The 20,686-nt window shown below is 52.3% G+C and overlaps 1 protein-coding gene across 2 annotated transcripts in view; it reads left to right on the forward strand.

Moving 5' to 3' along the window:
• The window catches only part of PRKCA (protein kinase C alpha), a 347,330-nt gene that overhangs the window by 270,028 nt on the left and 56,616 nt on the right, over nt 1-20,686 (forward strand). For both annotated transcript variants that reach the window (XM_036268037.1, XM_036268038.1), the window contains 3 exons: nt 6,648-6,804; nt 7,948-8,082; nt 8,310-8,406. In XM_036268037.1, coding sequence (XP_036123930.1) covers nt 6,648-6,804; nt 7,948-8,082; nt 8,310-8,406 — 389 coding nt within the window. The remainder of the gene's footprint in view (nt 1-6,647; nt 6,805-7,947; nt 8,083-8,309; nt 8,407-20,686) is intronic.

The following is a 20,686-nucleotide window of genomic DNA, read 5'->3' on the forward strand; positions in this document are numbered from 1 at the left end:
TGCGGCTGCCAGAGGAGGTGGGGTTGGCACACAGCAGCAGGTCTCGGCCAGATCGGATGTCCCAGGAGGAGGCTGCAGACCCGGTTTGTCCAGGAGCACGGGCTGCAGCCCCAAGAAAGCCTCCTGCAGCCTGATGGGGAAAGAAGCGTAAGTGTGCCCGAGTCGTCGGCCTCACGAGGTTCTGCTAGACAGGAGAGGGCAACCGAGGACAAGGGTGGGTTCCAGTTCCGCTCAGAAGCCAGGACTGGCCCCAAGCTTTCGGACAAGGTCAGAGGCTCAGGTCGAAGCAGGAGGAGCCAGAGGAAGCGGAGTCCTTCCCAGGAAGGAGAGGCTCCTCTCCCCGGTCAGGGTGTCCTCAGACCACTCGGTGCCCTAGAATTAGCGTCCCCACAAAGAGAGGAGAGGTGAGCGGGCGCCGGAGCACGTGAGTGCGGAGCACCGTGAGGGTGGACTGGCAGAGCCTTCCCTGGGGACAGCCTCTCTGGTGGTACGGCCACTGGATGCTCTTGGGCCCCGTGTCTCGGTGACATTGTAATTTTACTTGAGTTGGGCACTAACCCATCGTTTCTTTCTTTCTTGAAATATGTTTTTATTGATTTCAGAGAAAGAGAGGGAGAGAGAGAGAAACATCGATGTGAAAGAAACATCAATGAAAGAGAAACATCAATGAGCTGCCTCCTGCATGCCCCCTAGTGGGGATAGAGCCCCAAACCCGGGCATGTGCCCTGACTGGGATCGAACCTGCAACCTCCTGGCACATGGGATGATGCTCAACCAACGGAGCCACACCAGCTGGGCTAGCTCACTGTTTCCTAGGCAGATGTCAGCATGTTCCAGAGGCCCAGCTGTAGAGCCACTTAGTGACCGAAACACCCCAATGTGCTAAATGCTTTTAGAATTAGCACCCCAAAAATCTACACTGACATCTTTAAATCAGGCGCTACAGCCCCCTAAGCTAACTATGTTTGCAGCACCAATGCAGAGATGTGGTTTTATAAACTTCACCTCCCTTCCCACCCGCCCCAAGGCACAGTTCACCCCCGCTGCTCACCAAACCCTCCGTGTCCTGGGTTTCCCCCCTCCAGCGGAAGGGTGGACACTCTCCCCTTCCTCCTGTTCTCCTGTGCAAACTTCCCCCACCCCCTCCTAGCTGAGGCCAACTTGACTACCTAGAACGAGACTTCAGTCATTTTTTTATCCTAAAACAAGCGAAGGTTGGGTCTTACACAATCACATGCTAACTAGTTTGGCTGCCTGTTAGCTTTGTTTAGGGAGCAGGTTCTAACTCCTGTCTCTGCTTCAAGGTCCCCATCTGCCAATGGGCTCGGCACAAGCACCTCTTTCGTGTTGTCAAGAACTTTAAACAGCACCTGCCTGTAGTAATCCCTCCAGGAATTCCATCCCCATCACCCCTCCCGCCCCCACCCTCGCCATCACGTTCATGCGCTTCCTGGAGGCACCTGGCTGCAACCCACTGCCACGTGGGTCCAGGCAGCCTGTCTCAGCGCAGAGGTGAGAGATCACATGCACACGCCCATCTCTGCCTTCTCCCTAAAGGCTCACCTCCTGGAAATAACCCATCAAGTTTCTCTGGCATTAAAGGTCTATTCAAATGTGACTATTTTTGTAAGCAATTAACATCTGCCTAAGGTTTTTGGAAAGACGGTGTTGTGACTGTCTAAACATTATCAAAATTAATTCTCTGGCTTCGCTCGAGGACGTGGGTCATGGAGCTGGGCGGCCTCCATCACTCTTGTTTCCTGGTGTTAAATGATACCAGGTCCGTTGGACACACTCGGGTCCTGCTCCGGTCTGCGCCGGCGGACCCCCAGCGCGTTGGTATTCACATTCCTTTTCCTGTTGCTACCTTCAAACAGAGGAGTCGTGTGCTTTTCTCTGTAGCATCAGGAAACATCGTTTTTGCTTTCGCATGAGGTGGGGTGCCATTACCGGACCTTGTTTACTCTGCTTTTGCTATTGAGCAAGGGCGAGGGTGGGAAGGGGTCCCCGGGTCAGCACACACTGAACATCTGACTTTTGCAGCAAGCCCCCGTTTGACCCTTTGTCCTTGGAGTTGGCTTTCAGCAGAAACCATGAACAAAGATGCGCTTAGAGGCAGGAAAAAAGGCACACCAATTAGAGAATTATTTTCTAAAGCAAAACAGAGTATTTGCAGGGCCACGCTGTCCTTGAATTCGGAGGCACTTGACTTTTCTGCATCACCGAACAGCGTGCCCATGTAGGGTTCACTGTGGGTCAGTGCGGAACAGTGTCATCTGCAGGCAAAGGGGATCCAGCCATGTCCTCCACCAAGTTTAGTTTAGGGATGAACCCTTCAGCGCCGCCAGTGCCCTGTGCCCAGCCAGAGTGCCCTGTGCCCTAAGGCCATCTCAGAGTGAGGTGCAGGAGGCAGGGAAGTGGAGTGGGGGTGAACACAAGGTGGGTTCATGGGTGCTGGCCCTGATCTAGCTTTTATGTTAGGTGGTAAGCTCACAGGTGTATTTTTAGTATTACACTTCATTATTGTTGTTGTTGTTATTATTATTTTTAGTCCTCACCCGAGGATATTTTTCTATTTATTTTCAGATAGAGTGGGAGGGAGGGGGAGGAAGAGGGAGACGGAGGGAAACATTGATGAGAGAGAGGGACACATTGACTAGTTGCCTCCTGCATGACCCTGACCAGGGTGGGGGACGAACCACAGCCGAGGTACGTGCCCTTGACCAGAATTGAACCTGTGACTCTGGTGCCAGGGCTGACCCTCTAACCGCTGAGCCCAACTGGTCAGGGCTACACTTCACTACTTATGCTGCGTATATTCTCTGGATCATGAGACCATCTGGGCCATTCTGCATGGATCAAGGATTGCAGTGATTTCTTCTCCTTTCTGAGCCCAGGCTGTTTTGGAAGGACTGAGAGCTGCCTCTGAACGCCAGCCTCACCCTGAGGCCTGGAAAGTCAGTCCTGCGTGAAGTGTCCTTGATCTGCTAGGTACAGGGGTACCCTGAGGCAACAGCCCTGCCTCCTGGACCACACGGGAAAGGACCGGACAGGAGGACGAGACAGTGCTGGCGATCACGGTGATGCTCAGGACAGCAAACTTGCACAGACATGCTGCTGGTAATCGTAGCAGATGCTTCTAGCACACGGCGCCTGCTCCAGGTCCTCCTCTGGATGCTTCACGGGTATTAACTCATGGAAGTCTTCACGACAGCCCCGTGGGCACCGCTGTGCTTCCTGTTTACAGACACACGTCTGCGATGGGGGGTATTTGTCCGACGGCGTACAGCTCATCAGGGTAGAGCAGGGACTTGAACCCGGCTTCTAGCCTCCACCGCATGCTGCCCCTGAGAAGTCAGCCACCATCGGCAGCCTCTGTCCCAGGGCAGTGAGCCTGCCTGTCACTCGGTGTCCTCGGGTGCACATTAGACAGTCACTCGACTGCCGGTCTTGGCGGGTCTAGCTTGCTTCGCCCCGAGAAAGCATGGCGGCCGCTTCCTCCTGCCCGCCCGCGTCCTCAGCTCCACTTTTCCCCCAGCGAGCAGGCCCTTGGCAGAACTCCCTGGCTTCGTTCCTGGGCTTCACCACAGGGCACCTTTCAGGTAGGTCCCCCGAGCTCATGGGACAGCCCGGGACCTAGACACTTACCAGACGTGTTCCAGGCAGGCCTCGCCACCTCTGCCAGTGACCTGTGTGGCCCCTCGGCGGTCTGTCTGTCTTCATCATCGTATTTGAATGGATTTTGTCCAGGAATGTATCTTACATTATCAGGAAGTTAAATAACCTTTCAACCCAGGCTGATGTTTCTCAGTGCTGGGCTTGACAGCCAGTCATTTCAAAACAGGCCCCTCGAGGCAAAAGGTGGTAAGATAATTCATGTTCTGTATCTCTACTAAAGTTCTGGAATCACAGAACCGGCTGTCATTCTGAAACAGCGAAGTGCACGGCCCAGGTTATTCCCTCAGCAGAGGTGTCCTCGAGAGGCTGCAGAACTGCTAACGTCAGGGGAAGGGGCCGGGCCTGTGTGCCTCCCCTCGGGGCCCAGGCCAGCCTGCCCGGGGCCCGGGTCTGCCTTCCCTCTGGGGCTCGGGCCTGCCTGCCTTCCCTCTGGGCCCGGGGCCCCGGGCTTGCCTGCCTTCCCTCTGGGGCTCGGGCCTGCCTGCCTTCCCTCTGGGCCCGGGGCCCCCGGCCTGCCTGCCTTCCCTCTGGGGCTCAAGCCTGCCTGCCTTCCCTCCGGGGCTCTGGACCCCTCTCTGCGGACCCTGGGCAGCATGATGAAGGCCACAGCTAGTGAGTGAGCATGGGAAAGTGGCCCTTCTACCTGCAGAACTCGGGTTTTCTATCTTAATTCTCTGGGTCAAAGCTGTTCGGTTCTTGTAGAAGATGAGAGATGAGCCATGGGACCTGTGCTGGGTCTGTCCTGGGAAGTGCTGGTACTCGTAGACTGAAACGCCCCACACCCTTACTGCCCCCCCCCCCATACTTCCCCTGTGTGGGGTAGGCCACTGATGGGCTAGGACTTTCGGTCGTACTTGAGATGATTTCTGAAGGTACTGAACTGACAGACAGAATTAAGTTACATGGTGAGAAAGTTATTCCTGTTTCAATGTTCTTTCGATCTAGAAAAAGACTTATCTGGGGCTGGAATATTGTTAACGCTCGAAGGCGTCTTAATTTCTCCCTTTGTGACTAACAGTGGGTCTCAGGCAACTGTATCAGCTGGAAATAAGGAACACAGTTGGGTTTTCATTGTATTTTTTTTTAAGGTTACTTTCTATTTATGGCAGACAGTCTCAGTTTTCCATTTACCATAGTGATCCGTTTTGAGTGATACATTTTTAAGTGTCGAGTGTTAAAAAGTGAGTAGACTTTTTTTTTAAACTTGAATAATGGTCTGAGTTCTCAAATGATGCTGGCAACGCCCGTCCAGGGACCACATGTTGAGAACGACTGCCAGGTGCACAGGACCCCACGTAATATCAGCTGAGAAGCCTGCTGGATGCCAATGCCAGGGCCTCAACCCAGACCAGTCAAATCAGACTCTCGGGGTGGGGTGGGGTGAGCAGGCGTCAGTAATCAGCATTCACTAAAACATCCCAGGTGTTTCCAGGGTGCAGCGCAGGTGGAGCCCACTGCCGAGTGTCCAGTCCCAGCAGCACCTGTCGGGGGGGGGGGGCAGCATCCTCACCCCCTCTGACTCCTTATTGCCACTGTTTTTCCCCTTCTTTCTCCTGCCTCTGGCCCTTTTCCCCCTGTGTGCTCATCTTTCTCTCTCTGAGCTTCCCCCTTCCAGCTTCCCCACACCTGCTCCTGTTCGGGACGCCCTCCAGCACTGCTGCTTAGTTGAAGGTGGTGCTGGCGCCACGCAGCTGCACCCACGCTAGGAAGTTTTCACGCCGTGTTGTTCTTCACGGCCCTGGCTGGCCAGTTCGTCCGCTGCCCGTCTAGCGTCTGAGCATCCCTTCTGGTTGCATTCTCTGCCGGGAACCTGGATTAACGACCGTGATCACAATCATTCCTGGGCTCTCACGGTGTGCCTGTCGCTGTTCTGAGTACTTTGTACGTGGGAACTAATGCAGCGAGGTTCAGTTTTCCAGATGAAACTTGAGGCACGGGGAGGCTGTCTCGCCCAGAGTTACCCAGCCAGGAAGTGGCAGAGCCGGAATCCAAAGGCTGCCTGGCCCCAGAGCCCGCGCTCTGAGCAGATAGGACCCCGGGTTGGTGGCTCCCCTCCTGATTCGCCACGCTGTTCTCTGTGCAACACGAAATTGAAATTTGGATCCACTGTCTACTTCAGTGACATTTGGAACTGATAACTTCTTTCAGTGTTCGGCTTAAATGCTACTATGTCGGTAGGAAGCCCACATCTTTAAACGCTACTGAGCTTTTAATGCGTCACCATTCAGAAGACATCGGCCTGAAGCGGTTGTGTGTCCTAGTGCTGGCTGTCAGGACTGTGACCGGAGATGGGAGAGCCACACCCCCAGTCATTCCACAGCTCCGGGTTCCTCGTGCACTGGGCTGGGCTGCAGCTGTGTTCAGTGTGTGGGGCTTTTCCCGCCTTTTGAAAAGGACCTGATTCTCATTCCAATGCTTAGTTGGAGAAGAGACCTTTGGCTTGTTTCCATTCTTCGTGGGGAAGCTTTATTTTTATGCTCAAACTTTGAATCTTTTGTGATATTGGGGTTGCTGCTCTCGGAGACTAGCCCTTCTGCATTGCACTGAAACTCTTGTGCCTGGGTTCAGGGGGGTTCTCCGGCAGCCAAGTCCCTGGGCCCCCCACTTCACTGAAGATTTCCAAATCGTGCGAAGCGGCGATGAGTCTGAAACACTGTGCCTGGGGCGTGGTGGGAGTCCCCTTGGGAATCTCTTTTCTCCTTCTCCATTTTCCAAGCCACCAACCGAATAAAGCGCATACTGCCTAATTTCAGTTCATTCTCCCACAGTCCTGTGCCACTAGGAATATGCCCGTTCCTTTTTCTAGCTGAAGCAACAGAGATTCACGAACGTGCGTTTCCCAGGGCTGGGGGTTGCGTGGGGAGGGGTAGGATTTGAGAGAAGGTCCACCCACTGTTCTACCCACGCTTTGCTGGATGAGGGTCCATCCCCTGTTTTGTAACATTTCATCTTCCGTCCTCTCTCCACAGTACAAGATGCAAAAAATCTAATCCCCATGGATCCAAATGGGCTGTCAGACCCTTACGTGAAGCTGAAACTCATTCCTGATCCCAAGAACGAAAGCAAACAAAAAACCAAGACCATCCGCTCCACACTAAACCCCCAGTGGAACGAGTCCTTCACGTTGTAAGTTTCATCCTGTCTTCTTGACCACATGCCCTCCTCACACGCCACAGAACTGCCCACCTCGTTGTTAGACATCTTGCAGCGGCTTGTTCAGTGTCTCTGAACATTGCTTCGTTCCTGAGACCTTCACGGGCTGCCAGGGAGGTGGCTGTTCCTCACTCCTGTTTGAGGACAGTAACTTGGCTTACCAGGAGTTACGTGATGCCGGCCCCAAATTACCGCCAGTGTCGACTCTGCACAAACGTTCTCTTACATTACAGACAATATAAAAACATATGAGGTGTGTCTCACCTCTTGCTGAACTTGGGGGTCTTTTGAGGGTTAGGGGATGATGTAAGAATTTGAATAATTTTTAAAACGTGGACTAAATGAGTAATATAGACACTGAAATGGGAAGATCGTCTTTACCTGTAAGCAGAGAAGACTTCTTGGAGGAGGTGGCATTTAAAGTGGGTCTCGAAGAAATACAGGATTTCAGAGAGAGAGATGGTAGAAGGGAGAGAGGAAAAGGAGTAATGGGAGGAAGGAAGGACATGAATAAGTCAGGGGTGAGAAAGCAGAAACAGCCGGTCCTTTCTGTAGACACAGGGAGCCGTTTATCTGTGGACAACCAAGAAGGCAGCTCTCAGTCATACAGATCAGAGGCTGGCAAGCTTCGCTCTGCAAAGGGTTGGATAGTAAATACTTCAGACTTCACGGCCATACGGTCTTTGTTACAGATATACAACTCCCCTGATACAGAGTCAAAGCAGTCATAGACAGTATGTAAACAAATGGCTATGGCTGTGTTCCAATAAAACTTTATTTACAAAAACAAGCAGTGGGCCAGATTTGGCCTGTAGGTCATATTTGGCTAACCTCCAGTCTAGTGCATTGGTTGCCAGGAGGTTGGTACTTCATTGGCAGTGGGGAATCACAGGAAGAGAATTGAATATACTTTTTCCTTTTTTTTTTTTAATTTTTTATTTTTTAGAAAGATGGAAAGAGAGAGAGACAGGGACAGGGACTGGGAAGGGGGCGGAGAGAGCGTGCTCTGCTACTTTTTACTTTTTAATCTCAAGCTCAAGTCATGAGCATGGGGCATCTCCCGGTAAGCCATGATCAAGATAACCATGATGTGTGTATGTGTGTGTTCATTTGTAGCAAATTAAAACCTTCAGACAAAGACCGACGACTGTCCATAGAAATCTGGGACTGGGATCGGACAACGAGGAACGACTTCATGGGGTCCCTTTCCTTCGGCGTTTCAGAGCTGATGAAGATGCCAGCCAGTGGATGGTAAGGGCCCCAGGCCGAGGTGTCTGTGTCAAGCAGGGGCGGGTAGTCTCAACATGAGAGCATGTAGACATTCGGACAGCTGGTGTAAGTCTGACATGACCACTGGACATGCAGTTACCTGGCTGTCGTCTCCCGGTGGGATGCATTTCGGAAACAGCTGGGCGGAGGCCGAAGGAGAGGGTTGCTGAACCTGGAACCTTGACTCTTCTCTGTCCTGTCTCTGAAAGGTACAAGCTGCTTAACCAGGAGGAAGGCGAGTACTACAACGTGCCCATTCCAGAAGGGGATGAAGAAGGAAACGCAGAACTCCGGCAGAAATTCGAGGTAAGGACGCCGGCAGGAGGGTCGGAACACCCTTCCTTGAGAAAGCGCCCTCAGGAGGGCCCGACCTCTGTGGTCATGCCGCTGTAAGGCAAAAGGCAGCTTAAATGTTGATCTTTCTCTTTGTGTAAAATCATAAATATTGCCTAAGCCACTTTCCTTTGCAAGCTGTTGACATTCTGTGCCTATTAGCATTTAGAGGATGGAAGCAAAATGTCCCAGAAAAGGACCTGGTTGACTCCTGCATGAGAAATTGGCTTGCACGTCATGGGGAGATGGGCCGGGCTCCGAGTGCAGGATTCTCGTTAGGAGGAAGGGCTGTGGTCCTCCAAATGGCACGAGGTCCTTTTGGCCCTAACCGGGGCTTTGTTTGGGTGTGATTGATTTGCTGTGCTCGCGTCCTAATTTTTGCTCATCTTTGGAAAAGGCCAACTCTTCCTTTTCTTCCCCCGGGTGTCCGTGTTTGCCTTCTGTCCCAGGTTCACCTGTCGTCTTCCTCCTTCCCTTTTTTATTTATCTTTTTGTTCTTCCTCTCTCCTCCTCACTTTGCTTCTTTTTCTCCTCTCCTGCTTCTCTTTACTCGCCGAACTTCTCGACGTGTCTCGGGCATCCTGTTCCCCAAGCACCTGCCTCAAGTTCTGGGTCTCACCTTTTCATTTGTTCCGGTTCTCGGACCGCCTGTGTTTGGGCTTCTGGAGGGATGCACGTAACAGCCAGTTCAGTCTGTGGAGCTGGCAATTCTTTTTCGCATCTTTCTCTTCCTCGGGTGTATTCAGACTCCCTGAAGTTCCCCTCCCCTAAAGGAATGCACACGTACACACACAGGTGTGCACCTGCTCCCGGGCTGTGATGGAGATGTTGGCACGAAGGGGATGCCGGTCTCTTCTCCTCCTCCTGTTGTTTCCTTCTCCCAGATAAAATTTTGTCCCAAAGAAACATATGGGTCAGATCCAGAGAGAAGGAATTCCAAAGGAGGTAGAATGTAAACATGTTGACAGCGTTCTGTTACACTGGTGTTTGCTTAAAGTGAATATTGAGGGCAAATACTTAAGGGGGGTGAGGGGAATCTGAGTCTACATGCCCACAGGCACGTCAATGGGTGAAATGAGTCACAGGTAATATACATAAGTGGCAACTCACCAGGGCTGATGACAGACAACAGGGAGCGTGGGGCCTGGGTGAGCTGCCGAGTGCAGGGCTAGTCTGAAGGTGGCAGCCCCTTCTTCCTGACGCCCGTGGGTTACTGTCCTGCACGAAGGAGGGTCCGCTGCTGCCAGTTTTGCGAGAGAAGCCCAAACCCCACAGTTTTATTTATTTTTTTATCCCCACCCGAGGACATTTTTCCACTTTTTGTTCAGATAGAGTAGAAGGGAGAGAGAGAAACAGAGGGAGAGAGAGAAACATCGACGTGAAAGGTACACATCGAGGGGCTGCCACCCACACAACCCAACCAGGCCGGGGACAAACTGCAACCAAGGTACATGCCCTTAGGGGGAACCGAACCCGGGTCTCTCTGGACTGCAGGCTGACGCTCTAACCGCTGAGCCAAACTGGCCAGGGCCCAAACGCCACAGTTTTATACGACATGTGCTGATTTCTTTAAATATTTGCAGCGAATTAAAACTTGATCTCAGGGTAGGTCAAACACACATCTGTTGCTTTAGACACAGGTAGGATTCAGCCGGTGAGAATCAGCTTGCAGTCTCTGCTCTTCAAAGAACATAGGAGAGAAAGAGAAAAAAGATGCGCGTTCTTTCCAGGGAGGCCTTAGACTGTTCAGAGGCACACAGAGATGCGAGTGTGGGGTGGGGGCGGCTTCCCTGTCTGCCTTTTCCTTCACTCCTTTGACTACTGTGCCCTCCGCCCACAGCCGAGGACAGGAGCCCCATCCCCAAGGTCACGGCACCCGCAGGAGCGACAAATCCTTCCAGAGAGTTTGGGGACGCGGTGCCAGCAGTACTCAGCTGCCCCCGTCAGGGGAGAGACCTGAGTGGCATGGCACGGTGGAGGTCATCGGCAGTCAGGGTCAGAAGTCACTGGTGTAGGACGCATCTGAGAGAGGAACAGTGTCGGGCGTCCCGATGCCGTCCCCCGGGGTAATGCCTGGGGCAGCTTTGCTGGCGGAGATGCGTTAACCCCTCTCAGAGCTGCATTTCCACGGCTTCCTGTTTTTCTGGGCAGTGAGTCCAGCTTTTTATAAAGGTCAGAGATCTAAACTCCAAAAACAAAACCAGACCGGAGGGCTTGAGGCCAAAGTGCAGCATTTCTCTCCAGGGGCTGGTTAGAGGCCGTGTGGCGCTGGTTCCCGTCCTCCCTCCCGGGAGAGCTGTGCGCTCGGCCACGAGCCGCACCGGCCAGGCTGTCGTGCTCATTTTAAGTGGAATGTCCAGATCGCTTATAACTGTGATCGCGGCAGTATGTCCTCTGCCAGACGGTTGGGAGCAGCGTTCCCGGCAGGAGGGCCTGTCAGCACAGGAGCAGTTCTGGGGGGCGGCAGGCCTTCCCACATGGGGTGCCATTAGGCATCAGGGTGCCACTTGGGGGACTTCTTTAACCCCACCCCATTCCCGCCCTCTCAGTCTCCAGCCATAGTTTGCTCCCCACGGTCTTTGTTCCTTCCCTCTGTAGCCTTGCCATCCGGGCTGCTTTCCATCACACTCCTTTCTTCCCCCACCCCTCTTTCTTAGGTACCTCCTCGGCCTCTGGCAACAGTTTGATTCAGCGGAGTACGATTGTTTCTCATTTAAAAGTCAGCAGGCCTGGCTGGGTTGGCTCAGCGGTTAGAGCATCAGCCCAGGGACCAAAGAGTAGCAGGTTCGATTCCGGCCAAGGTCATGTACCTCGGATGCGGTTCGTCCCCGGCCCTGGTCAGGGTCCTGTGGGAGGCGGCCAGTCGATGTGTCTCTCACATTGATGTTTCTCTCTCTCTCTCCCTCCCTTCCTCCTTCCCACTCTATCTGAAGATAAATGGAAAAATATCCTCGAGTGAGAATATTAAAAAAAGTCAGCAGTGGCTCACGACGGGACAGCTGGCCTTTTAGGAACCGGCTCACTCAGGGCAACTGTACAGCATACGGCTTCTAGGGTTCTTCTTTCCACGCCCAACTCTGTTTTCTAGCCAGAGCTCACGAAATGTGGTTTTCAAATCCTTCTCCAGAAATCAAAAGGCATCCAGTCTGATGAAAGGAAAGTAATAAAACGCCCGAGCATGTGTAGCTTTGCCACTGTGCCCGTCTTCATCTGATCATAACCCGGGAGAAAGAGTGGTCAGTGGAGAAGCTGGAGGAGCCGGGAGATCCCGGGTGGCTGGGGGTGACCTTGCCGGGCAGCGCAGGGCCCGCGGAAGCAGGTCATCTGCCTGAAAGACAAAGCAGCTCCGTGACCACAGTCGTCACGGACAGAGTGTCTGCGGGCCTTTCACCTGCTCCGTGGTGGTCCTTGAGTCAAACATAAAATGCAGCCCTGACCAGTTTAGCTCAGTGGTTAGAGCGTCGGCCTGCGGTCCAGAGAGTCCCGGGTTCGGTTCCCGCTAAGGGCACGTACCTCGGTTGCAGTTTGTCCCCGGCCCTGGTTGGGTTGTGTGGGTGGCAGCCACTCGATGTGTCCCTTTCACATCGATGTTTCTCTCTGTCTCTTGCCCTCTCTCTCTCTCCCGCTTTATCTGAAGATAAAGGCAAAAATGTCCTGGGGTGAGGATTAAAAAAAAACAAAACCATAAAATGCATATTTGTTCAGTCATGTTCCAGAAGTAAATGAAGCAAGCAGTTCCTCCTGTCTGCGGGGTCCCTGAGGGCCCTGCTTCACGTCTTCCTGGAAATGAGGCAGGAAGCTGAGTGAGACACGAGCATGTGAAAGCCCCCGCGCTGGTCAGCAGTTCCCCTGGCCCTCCCATCAGGGTGCCCGTTCTTCCCCCCACTTCTGGGCCTCCACTGCCTTCCCTCAGAGGTGACCGGAGAATGGTATAGCCCTTGCTTAGTACATTTTCTGTAAAGAGTTACAGAATGTATACTTTAGGCTTTGCAGGCCTAAGGATTAAAGTAAGTAATTATGAATTGGCGGTCTCTGCTGCAGCTCCCCAACTCTGCCTTTGTAGCACGAAAGCAAGCACAGACAACATGTAAACAAACGGATGAGGCTGTGTGCCAATAAAACTTTATTTACAAAAACAGGCAGCAGACCAGATTGGCTCATGGGCCACAGTTTCCCAACCCCTGTCTCAGCCCATGGACTCGAGAAGCAAATCCTGGCTCCTGCCATTCATTAACCACATGACCTCCTTGTGCATGTCCTTCATGCTAAATGGGGGTAATGAGCATTCGTTACTTAATGATAGTGTTTTAAAGGTTAAATTAAGTAGTCAATAGAAGAGTCCTAAAAACAAACTTATGTATAAGTGTTAGCTCTTAGCATCGTCATCATTATCATCATCAATATGTTTCATTGCAGACAGTAGGTTAGAGAGGGTGCTTGTTTTGGTCTTTTGTTTTTAACTTCTGAAGCTTCTCTCAACATTGTTTTGGTATTTTCATTTTGAAAGCAGGTTCGAAGACGTGGGCATGGTCTGTGTCCTGTAGTCCAGCCATGTTATGAAATAGAGGCATCTTAGAACATGCCACATTTATAACATTGTTTCTGTGGGAAAATAGATCCTCATGTAAATTTAGGTGGATTTCTGGAACAGAATGTGTTGCAAGTTGGGAACTTAGAGTGCATGGCAGTGAATCAGCCACTCTCTGGACAAAAGAGGGTTTCGGTGGCTGTCGGGAGAGGCGTCTCCCACCGAGGAGTCATCTGCACTGAACTTCACGCAGTTGTTCGGGGTCTTCACCAAAGACTCAGAAGTGAGCTTCGAAAGGAGTTTGGTATAAACCACTCCAAGAGGGAACATGGTGTAAGGGTCGCAGCCGTTGTAAGCTCCCAGCGGAAATGGCGGTGAGTTTGTTACTGATTCTCTTCCCATGAAGTCCAGTCTGTTGTTTCCATGTTGCTATTGTGATCTTTTATAAAATCTGGATCCAGACCATTCACATCGTGAGCCACGCCCAGGGGGATGTGTGCAACATTCGACTTCCCAGTTGGAAGAAAAGGTATCTTCTGAGCACCTTTTGTCCTTGTTCCAAACATTTCTGGAGAATCTTACTGTGTCTGTCCATTTCCACGGAGACTGGTGAACTTGAGCATGTTTGTGCTGTGTTTACCAGTAAGTTGATCCTTCCCCTCAGCCGTGTGGACCACATCTGCCACCAGACTTGGGGCCACCCCAGAAGTCACAGGGACATCTCCTGAGATGTCTGGTGAGTGGGAATGCCGTGAGCAGAGAGCTCGTCTGGCCTGGCCTTCCAGACCCACTGCCGCTCACCTCCAGGACTACTGCAGATGTGCACCTACGGGCTGCTAGCCCACGAGCTACATTAAGTGAAACCTGTCTGTTGGAAGTGGGTGATGCTAAGCTTTGGTGGTGTCACCCCTTTTATTGGAAATATTTTATTGGAAAGACGTGTTTGAATAGATTCTACAGAATATCTGTTGGTCAGAATCTAAAACTAGATTATCAGTGACTGACATCAAAATAATGTGCTGGCTGGGACCCTTCAAAACTGCGTCAAGGTCCAAACCCAAAGAAGCCCAGATGAAATCGATGGTCAGGGTCCAGTAGCATGAGCTGCTTGTGGGGTTGGTGATAGAGGTCCAGAATCTAGGTCACCTTCCAGTGGGTCGACTCTGCAGGGGGCCTGAAGGTCACATATGTATCGCCTTTTTTTTATTCCCTGAAAACATTTTGAGTTTATCCCTAATACTGACTAACAAATGAATATGATCCAATGACCATTATAGTTAAAGCATTTGAATTAACATAGATGAGACTCTGTTGCTAGGTTTTATGTGGGGACAGCAAGTAAGCATTCATCTGTTTATCATTGAAATTGGATTTTCCTAAAGCCTCCGTTATCTTTGAAGACTTTATCTAATTTGGAACATTCCTCTCCAGATGGGCGAGGAGAAAAGTAGTTTGTTGGAGACCCTCAGAAAAATTGTAGCTATTTGTTGATTTGATCAGGCCTGCTCCTGTTACTATGGAAACTGAGTACTTTCCAATGACCTTTTGAACACTAAACAGAAACTCCATGGGTTCTGCCTGTTTTTTATTTTTTAGTCCCTAAATAGCTTAATTATTTACTTTCTGAACTGTGATGCTGGGGAGTGGGGGGAATCTATAAAAGGCACATCAAATGAAAGAGAGAGCCTTTTTTTGGTAATAAATGCATACATCTCTTTTTTTAAAGATTTTTATTGATTTTTTTAGAGAGAGATAAAGGGAGAGGAAGAGAGAGAAATACCCATGTGAGCGAGAAACATCCATCAGCTGCCTCCTGCACACCCCCTACTGGGGATGGAGCCCAGAACCCAGGCCGGGGCCTGACCAGAAATCAAACCAGCACAGGATGGCGCCCAACCAACTGAGCCACCCTGGCCAGGGCAAAAGAGAGATTTTAATCTTTGTACTTCAGTTCGGCCTTGGAAGCAAAATCCTAAACTGACACAGGACAGGGTTTCGTGGTGGAAGTCGTTCTTACACAAGCATCACGTCCTTGTGGGCCAGGGTTAACGCTGCCACTCAGCTGAGCAAATTCAAAGGGCGCCTCCGAAAGCGACGGCCGTTTCCGAGTAGCCCGGAAGGGAGGGTGGGCGCCTTTCTATTAGCGCTCGGGCAGCGTGTTTTCCGTGTAATTGATCCCATGGAAATGCCTTTGTTGAGAAACCAAAAAAGCTGTCCATGCTCGTCTGTTCCATCCTGATGTGTTCCTGAAATGACCTAAAACGCCTGTGTTCACGGCGACGGGGTGGCCTTTGGGTGGGTGCTGGTGGAAGAGGCAGGGCAGGCCTAATAATACACGCCAGAAGCAGCGGGCACGGCGCCCACGGGGGATTACAGGTACCAAGGGTGCTTCCCTCTGTCGGGAGGGAATTCCAAGGAAGGAAGGTCAAGCCGACGCCCGTGGGCTCTAACGCAGACACGGAACTACGCGTTGACATGGGGTGTCGTGGCTCTCATGCACCTAAGAAGTTAAAGTCCTCCGAGAGAGAAAAGCCTGGGCGGGGGGGACCACACATACTGCTGTTTTCTGTGTTTTCCCAAGGAACATGTCCTATAAAGAATTAGGATTAGGGGTCTCCAGAGAGGTCAGTCCCAAGACTCTGAGCCCCCTGGGTATCTGGAGAAGGGAATTTGTGTCACCCTGGGGATCCGGATCCTTAGAGCTCTGAGTATGCTTCTGGACCAGTAGCGTCAGCCTATTAAAAGTGCAGACTCTCAGCCCTGGCCGTTGTTGCTCAGTGGTTAGAGCATCTGCCCACAGACCAAAGAGTCGCGGGTTCAGTTCTGGCCCAGGGCACGTACCTTGATTGCAGTTTGCTCCCTGGCCCTGGTTGGGGGTCATGCGGGAGGCAACCGATCAATGTATGTCTCGCTCATATAGATGTTTCTCTCCCTCCCACTCTGTCTGAAAATAAATGGAAAAATATCCTCCGGTGAGGATTAAAAAAAAAAAAAAAAAGTGCAGGCTCTCAGACCCCCTCCTAGACGTCCCCTGTTCAGAATCTGTATTCTAACAAGATCCCCGGGGGAGTCCTCTGCCCATTAAAGACGGACAGGTGCCAGTCAGCCGGATGCATGGCCTGCTGAGGAATGAGGAAACTGAGTCCCATCCTCCGGTGGCGGCGGCGGTGGCGGTGGCGGTGCAGACTTCATCCCAGCCCATAGCCACACTAAATAGGGCGGGATCACACCCTCTCGCCTGCTTGTGTATGGCTCGCGAGCAAAGAGTAGTTTTAATATCTTTAAACGGTTGAAAAAAATCAAAAAAGAACTGCTATGTGTGACCCTTGAAAATTAGATGACATTCACATTTCAGTGTCCGTAAACAGCTTCATCAACACAGACACGGTGATTGAGCCACTCGTTGGCCACTTCCATGGTACAGCGGCGGAGTTGAGTGGTTGCTCTAAAAACAGGATGGCCCTCGAAACCTACCGGGTGCCATCTGGTCCTTCACAGAAACAAGTGTACTGACCTCTGGAATAATGGAACAGTAGGATGTTAGAACTGGGAGGGGTGTTTAACATCATCTCTGTTGATGGGGAGACAAAGCACAGGAGGGCTATAGGCAAGCTAGTCAGTAGCAGGACCAGACCTCTGCGCGGGGTGACACCGCCCTCATTGGCTGTGCCCGGCCCCCTCCCTGGGGCACCGCGGTGCCCTCCATGCTTACACGTGGTCTTCCATGCATCTCAGCACCTGCTTATGTTCCCTTGGAAAGAACCCCCTTCTCCCCCACTTCTGTCCGTCCTACACCTTTCGAATCCCAGCCACCCCTGTACATGCATCTCAAGCCTTTTCACCTGGTCTGAAATCTCACTGCAAACTAAGGACTGCTCGCTGGACACACCTGTGAGGTCCGTCGTCTCCCTGTGTGCGGGGTAAGCACCTGGGTCCTGCTCTGGATGCTTCGAAATCCAAACACCAGGCCCCAGGAGGAAGCCACCTTCCCGCAGCTCTCCTGGACGTCCCAGAGAGGATGTCTGAGCCCACGTGTCTGGGAAGGTGACAGGCCATCCAGGGCAGAGGCCCCCGTGCAGCCTGGAGAGTCTTCCTCCCCTCATGGCCCATGTCCCTTTAGCAGTTAGGCAAAGCCATAGATGAGGAATTGGGTCCTTCTTGGAGATGGACCAGCTCCTTTCCTGACTTCGTGTGGTGACGGAAATGGGCGGGTCTGGAAATTCCCAGCAGGTGAGTGTTGCATCGACTCTGCGTCCAGCACAGTCCCTGGGGGTAAAGAGTTAAGACATGAACCTGTTCTTTAGAAAGTCGCTGAGTTGTCTAGATGTGAGACCTTTGACTGTCTCTCCACTCTGGGTGGTACTCCTGACCTGCGCCGGGGAGGGGAAGCTGAACTCTGTCCTTAGCCCATACCCAGTGGCCAACAAGATGGGCAGGTATCGGGCTCAGGCCACCAGGCAGTTCTCTGTCCAGTACTGGCATCTCCAGCTCTCGAGACATTGATGCCGCCTCACTGCGCAGAAGACCGTGGCTGGTCTGAGGGGCCACGGGGGCCGCGAGGAACTCAGAACGGCGGCTCCCAAAGTGAGGCCCAGGCACCTGTGGCTGGAGTGCTCCTGGGTGTCTTATTTTGCTTTTGTTGATGGTTTTTGTTTTTGTTCATCTTCATGGATGAGGTGTCTCTGCCCTTTAAGACTGTGGCCTGGATGGACACGTGATCCCGGCTCTCCCCAGCCTCTCTGGCCAGCCGGGGGCTCACAGAGCATCACTGCCCAGGAATCGCTGAGCTCGGGGCTGCTGTGTCTCCCGCACTTCGTGAAAACCAGGCGGTTACCAGGCAGCACCTGCAGCCGGCGCCTGCCAGCCCCTGAGCAGAGGTACCTCGCTTCCTCATCTCCCACCCCGGCACCCCGACACCCGGCGTGCGGTCCAGGGTGCGTCCGAGCCCGTGCCCATGTGTGGAGCGGGGCTGGGGGAGTCTGGCCGATTCCCTTCATGAGCCTTGCTTTTGAATGTGTTTTCAAAAGGAAATTTTGGTTGATTTGTCGCATCCGAGCTTGGAACAACTTCGAGTTCTTTCTCGGTCCGTTCGAGTCAAAAAATAACTTCCCGGCGCACAGCGGTGGTAAGGCCTCCGCTCGGGGACTTGTCTCCCTGCTGCCGCCGACGACCTTCTGGAGGAACTTGGAGGTAGGACCCTTCCAAAGCCGCCCCATGCGTGTCTCAGGGCATCTCCACCAGCCCAGAGCCTTCTGTACCTGGAGATAGTCAAAGATGGGGCAGTTCTCTCAGAAAGGTGCAGGAGAAAGGCCAGATGAAATTCCTCTAAGGTTCTTTCCAACACCCGGATCCCAGTAAGGATGTTTTCGTCGCTATTGTTAGTTCCCTTCTTGACGTGGATTAAGTTCTCGTACACTAAAATAGGGCTTTGGGGTTGGAATAAAATGGCCTATTTTGAGAACAGTTATAAATAGACCTGTGATTGCAGATTTAAAGGACCATAATTATAAGATGGAATGGGAGATCATCTATCCTCACCTGTTCAAAGAGATGTAAAATTCACGATTTGACCAGTGACCAGCTTAGTAGACCAAGCCTTCCGAGGACGAAGCATAATGTGTGTGTCTCTGATATTCTCTCTGTTCGGGCTCCCAGGATGTTGTGACCCTTGAAGGCTGTGGAATTTGGGTTCAGAAAAGCAGCCTCTGTGTCGGATTTTTCTCCCAGAAGCTGACTCACAGGCTGCATGCATTTGTAAGATTAATCCCAGGCCTGCTAGTGTGGAACTCTGTTGAGATGGGTTCCACCTACTTTTTCACATCTGTCCTTGAGAACGTGAAGTTGTCAAGCTCCCATGGGTTATTGCAGACAGAAGTTGAAAGGCCCAAAGAAGTATGTCTGAGAAGCAGAACCTAGCTGCACAGCCTGCGGTCAGCGGGAACGTGGTCACCCAGCTGCCTCACCAGTAATGTTGGGCCTTCCAAATCATCGAGAAAAGATGCATTTTGTTACAAATCATTTTCGTGGTAAGTGGGTTTGGTTTTACTCTCCTTTATGGAATAATGGCAGTGTGTGTAACCAGCGATCAAGGAACTAGCTGTGTAGTGCCTCAGCCACGAGATTAACCAAAGACCCCGTTACGCCATCATATGGACTGGCTAAAAGCTGAAGAAATGTACACGGATGGGGAGAAGCTTTGGCGGAATGCCACGTGGGGCCACATGAGTGCCACGTGGAGGAGGAGAGAAGGGTGTCAGCTCCCTGTGGATTGACACCCACCTCCTTACATTCATGCAAGAGAGGCTTTGTTTCTACCCCTCCAGGGAGTGGTGCCCGCCTCTCCCTGACCCTCGTGCTGTGTCTTGGGCCAGCTTTCTCTCCGGTGCCTTCTGCCTGTCTTGCAAAGCAGCCCGTGGGGTGCAGGACTCCAGCTTTATTTTTCTCCTGGTGCTAATTGTGTGCCTGTATTTATTAGCATTTTCCCTGCTAACCTAGCAGTTTTTCGCCTTCTCCTGTCTTTTCACAGGGATGTCATGTCCACGTCTTAAAGCAGTTCTTCTAACACTCTGTCCTCTCCCCCCTTTCCTTCCACAAAAACGCCCGCCCTGGTTTTTGTGGCTCCCACGCCTGAGCCCCTGGCCGTGTTCTCCGCGCTTAGGGATGCCCTGCGTGTCCTGGGAGCTGGATCCTCATGCCTCCTGTGTCCCCGTCTGTCTGCCCCTGTCCATGGCCACAGCCCCCCAGTGAGGGCCGGCACCTGTGTGTCGATCACTCAGAGAATGCATCAGTCCTCCCCCGCTTCAGACTAGGTTCACTGAAGGTGTTAGCAAGGAAATTGGGCTCTCCTCTGAGCGATTCAAGTTAAGTTCAAGTCTACATGGAAAGCATGGCATGAGCAGAAAGAGCATCTTCAAACGGACAGCACATTATCCTTCCTGTTCCTGTAGACGTCTAACTGCGTGTTAAGACTCATTTCAGTTTTGTGTAGGCACCGATCGATGTTGGCATGCCGTCCACACAGTCTCCTCACCCCACGTGTCTGCGGGTCCGTGGAAGGCAGGTGGGCTGAGACCCTCGTGCGGTTTTGGCGTTTTACCATCTGGCCTCATGCCACTCGCCGTGTTTCATTTCTTCTCGTGGTTTAACTCCTTCCCAGCTCACTGAGCTGTCGTCAGCTGATCGACCATCCCGTCCCCAGACTGTCCACTGGAACCTGGCCGCGTGCATGTCGGTGATTTCAGAACTCTGGTCTGTGGTCATCGCTGACAGCTCCGCTCCGTCAGGGCCACGGGCCAGCTGTGCCCTCAGCCTGGTGCATAGGGAGGGGCTAAACCCAGCCCTGGGGTACTGCAGCATGCTCACGTTAGCACCGAGTGGGAACTGAGTCTCTTGGATGCGTGGGTGAAGGATTGCAAGGGAACGCCCTGGCACCCCCCAAGCTGGGATCCACACAGGACGCTCTTGGAAGACCCTGGACTGAAGAAAACATCCAGTAAGTCCTGCTTGTCAGCTTTCTCCTCTCCAGAACTCGTCTCTGACGGTGCAGACGTGTCCCCCAAAGGGGCCGCAAGAGATTGGGGACCCAGAGTGATGGGAAATGGAAAGAAAACCATGTTCTTTGAGGTCTCACAGGTCTTGCAGCGTGTGGTAAGGATTCCAGGACGTGGAGACAGTTCCCCCTTAAACACAAATAAATTCCCATCACTTACGCCCTGCTCAGAGGAC

This window comes from Molossus molossus, unplaced genomic scaffold (assembly GCF_014108415.1).
Source record: "Molossus molossus isolate mMolMol1 unplaced genomic scaffold, mMolMol1.p scaffold_m16_p_19, whole genome shotgun sequence".
Classification (NCBI taxonomy): domain Eukaryota; kingdom Metazoa; phylum Chordata; class Mammalia; order Chiroptera; family Molossidae; genus Molossus; species Molossus molossus.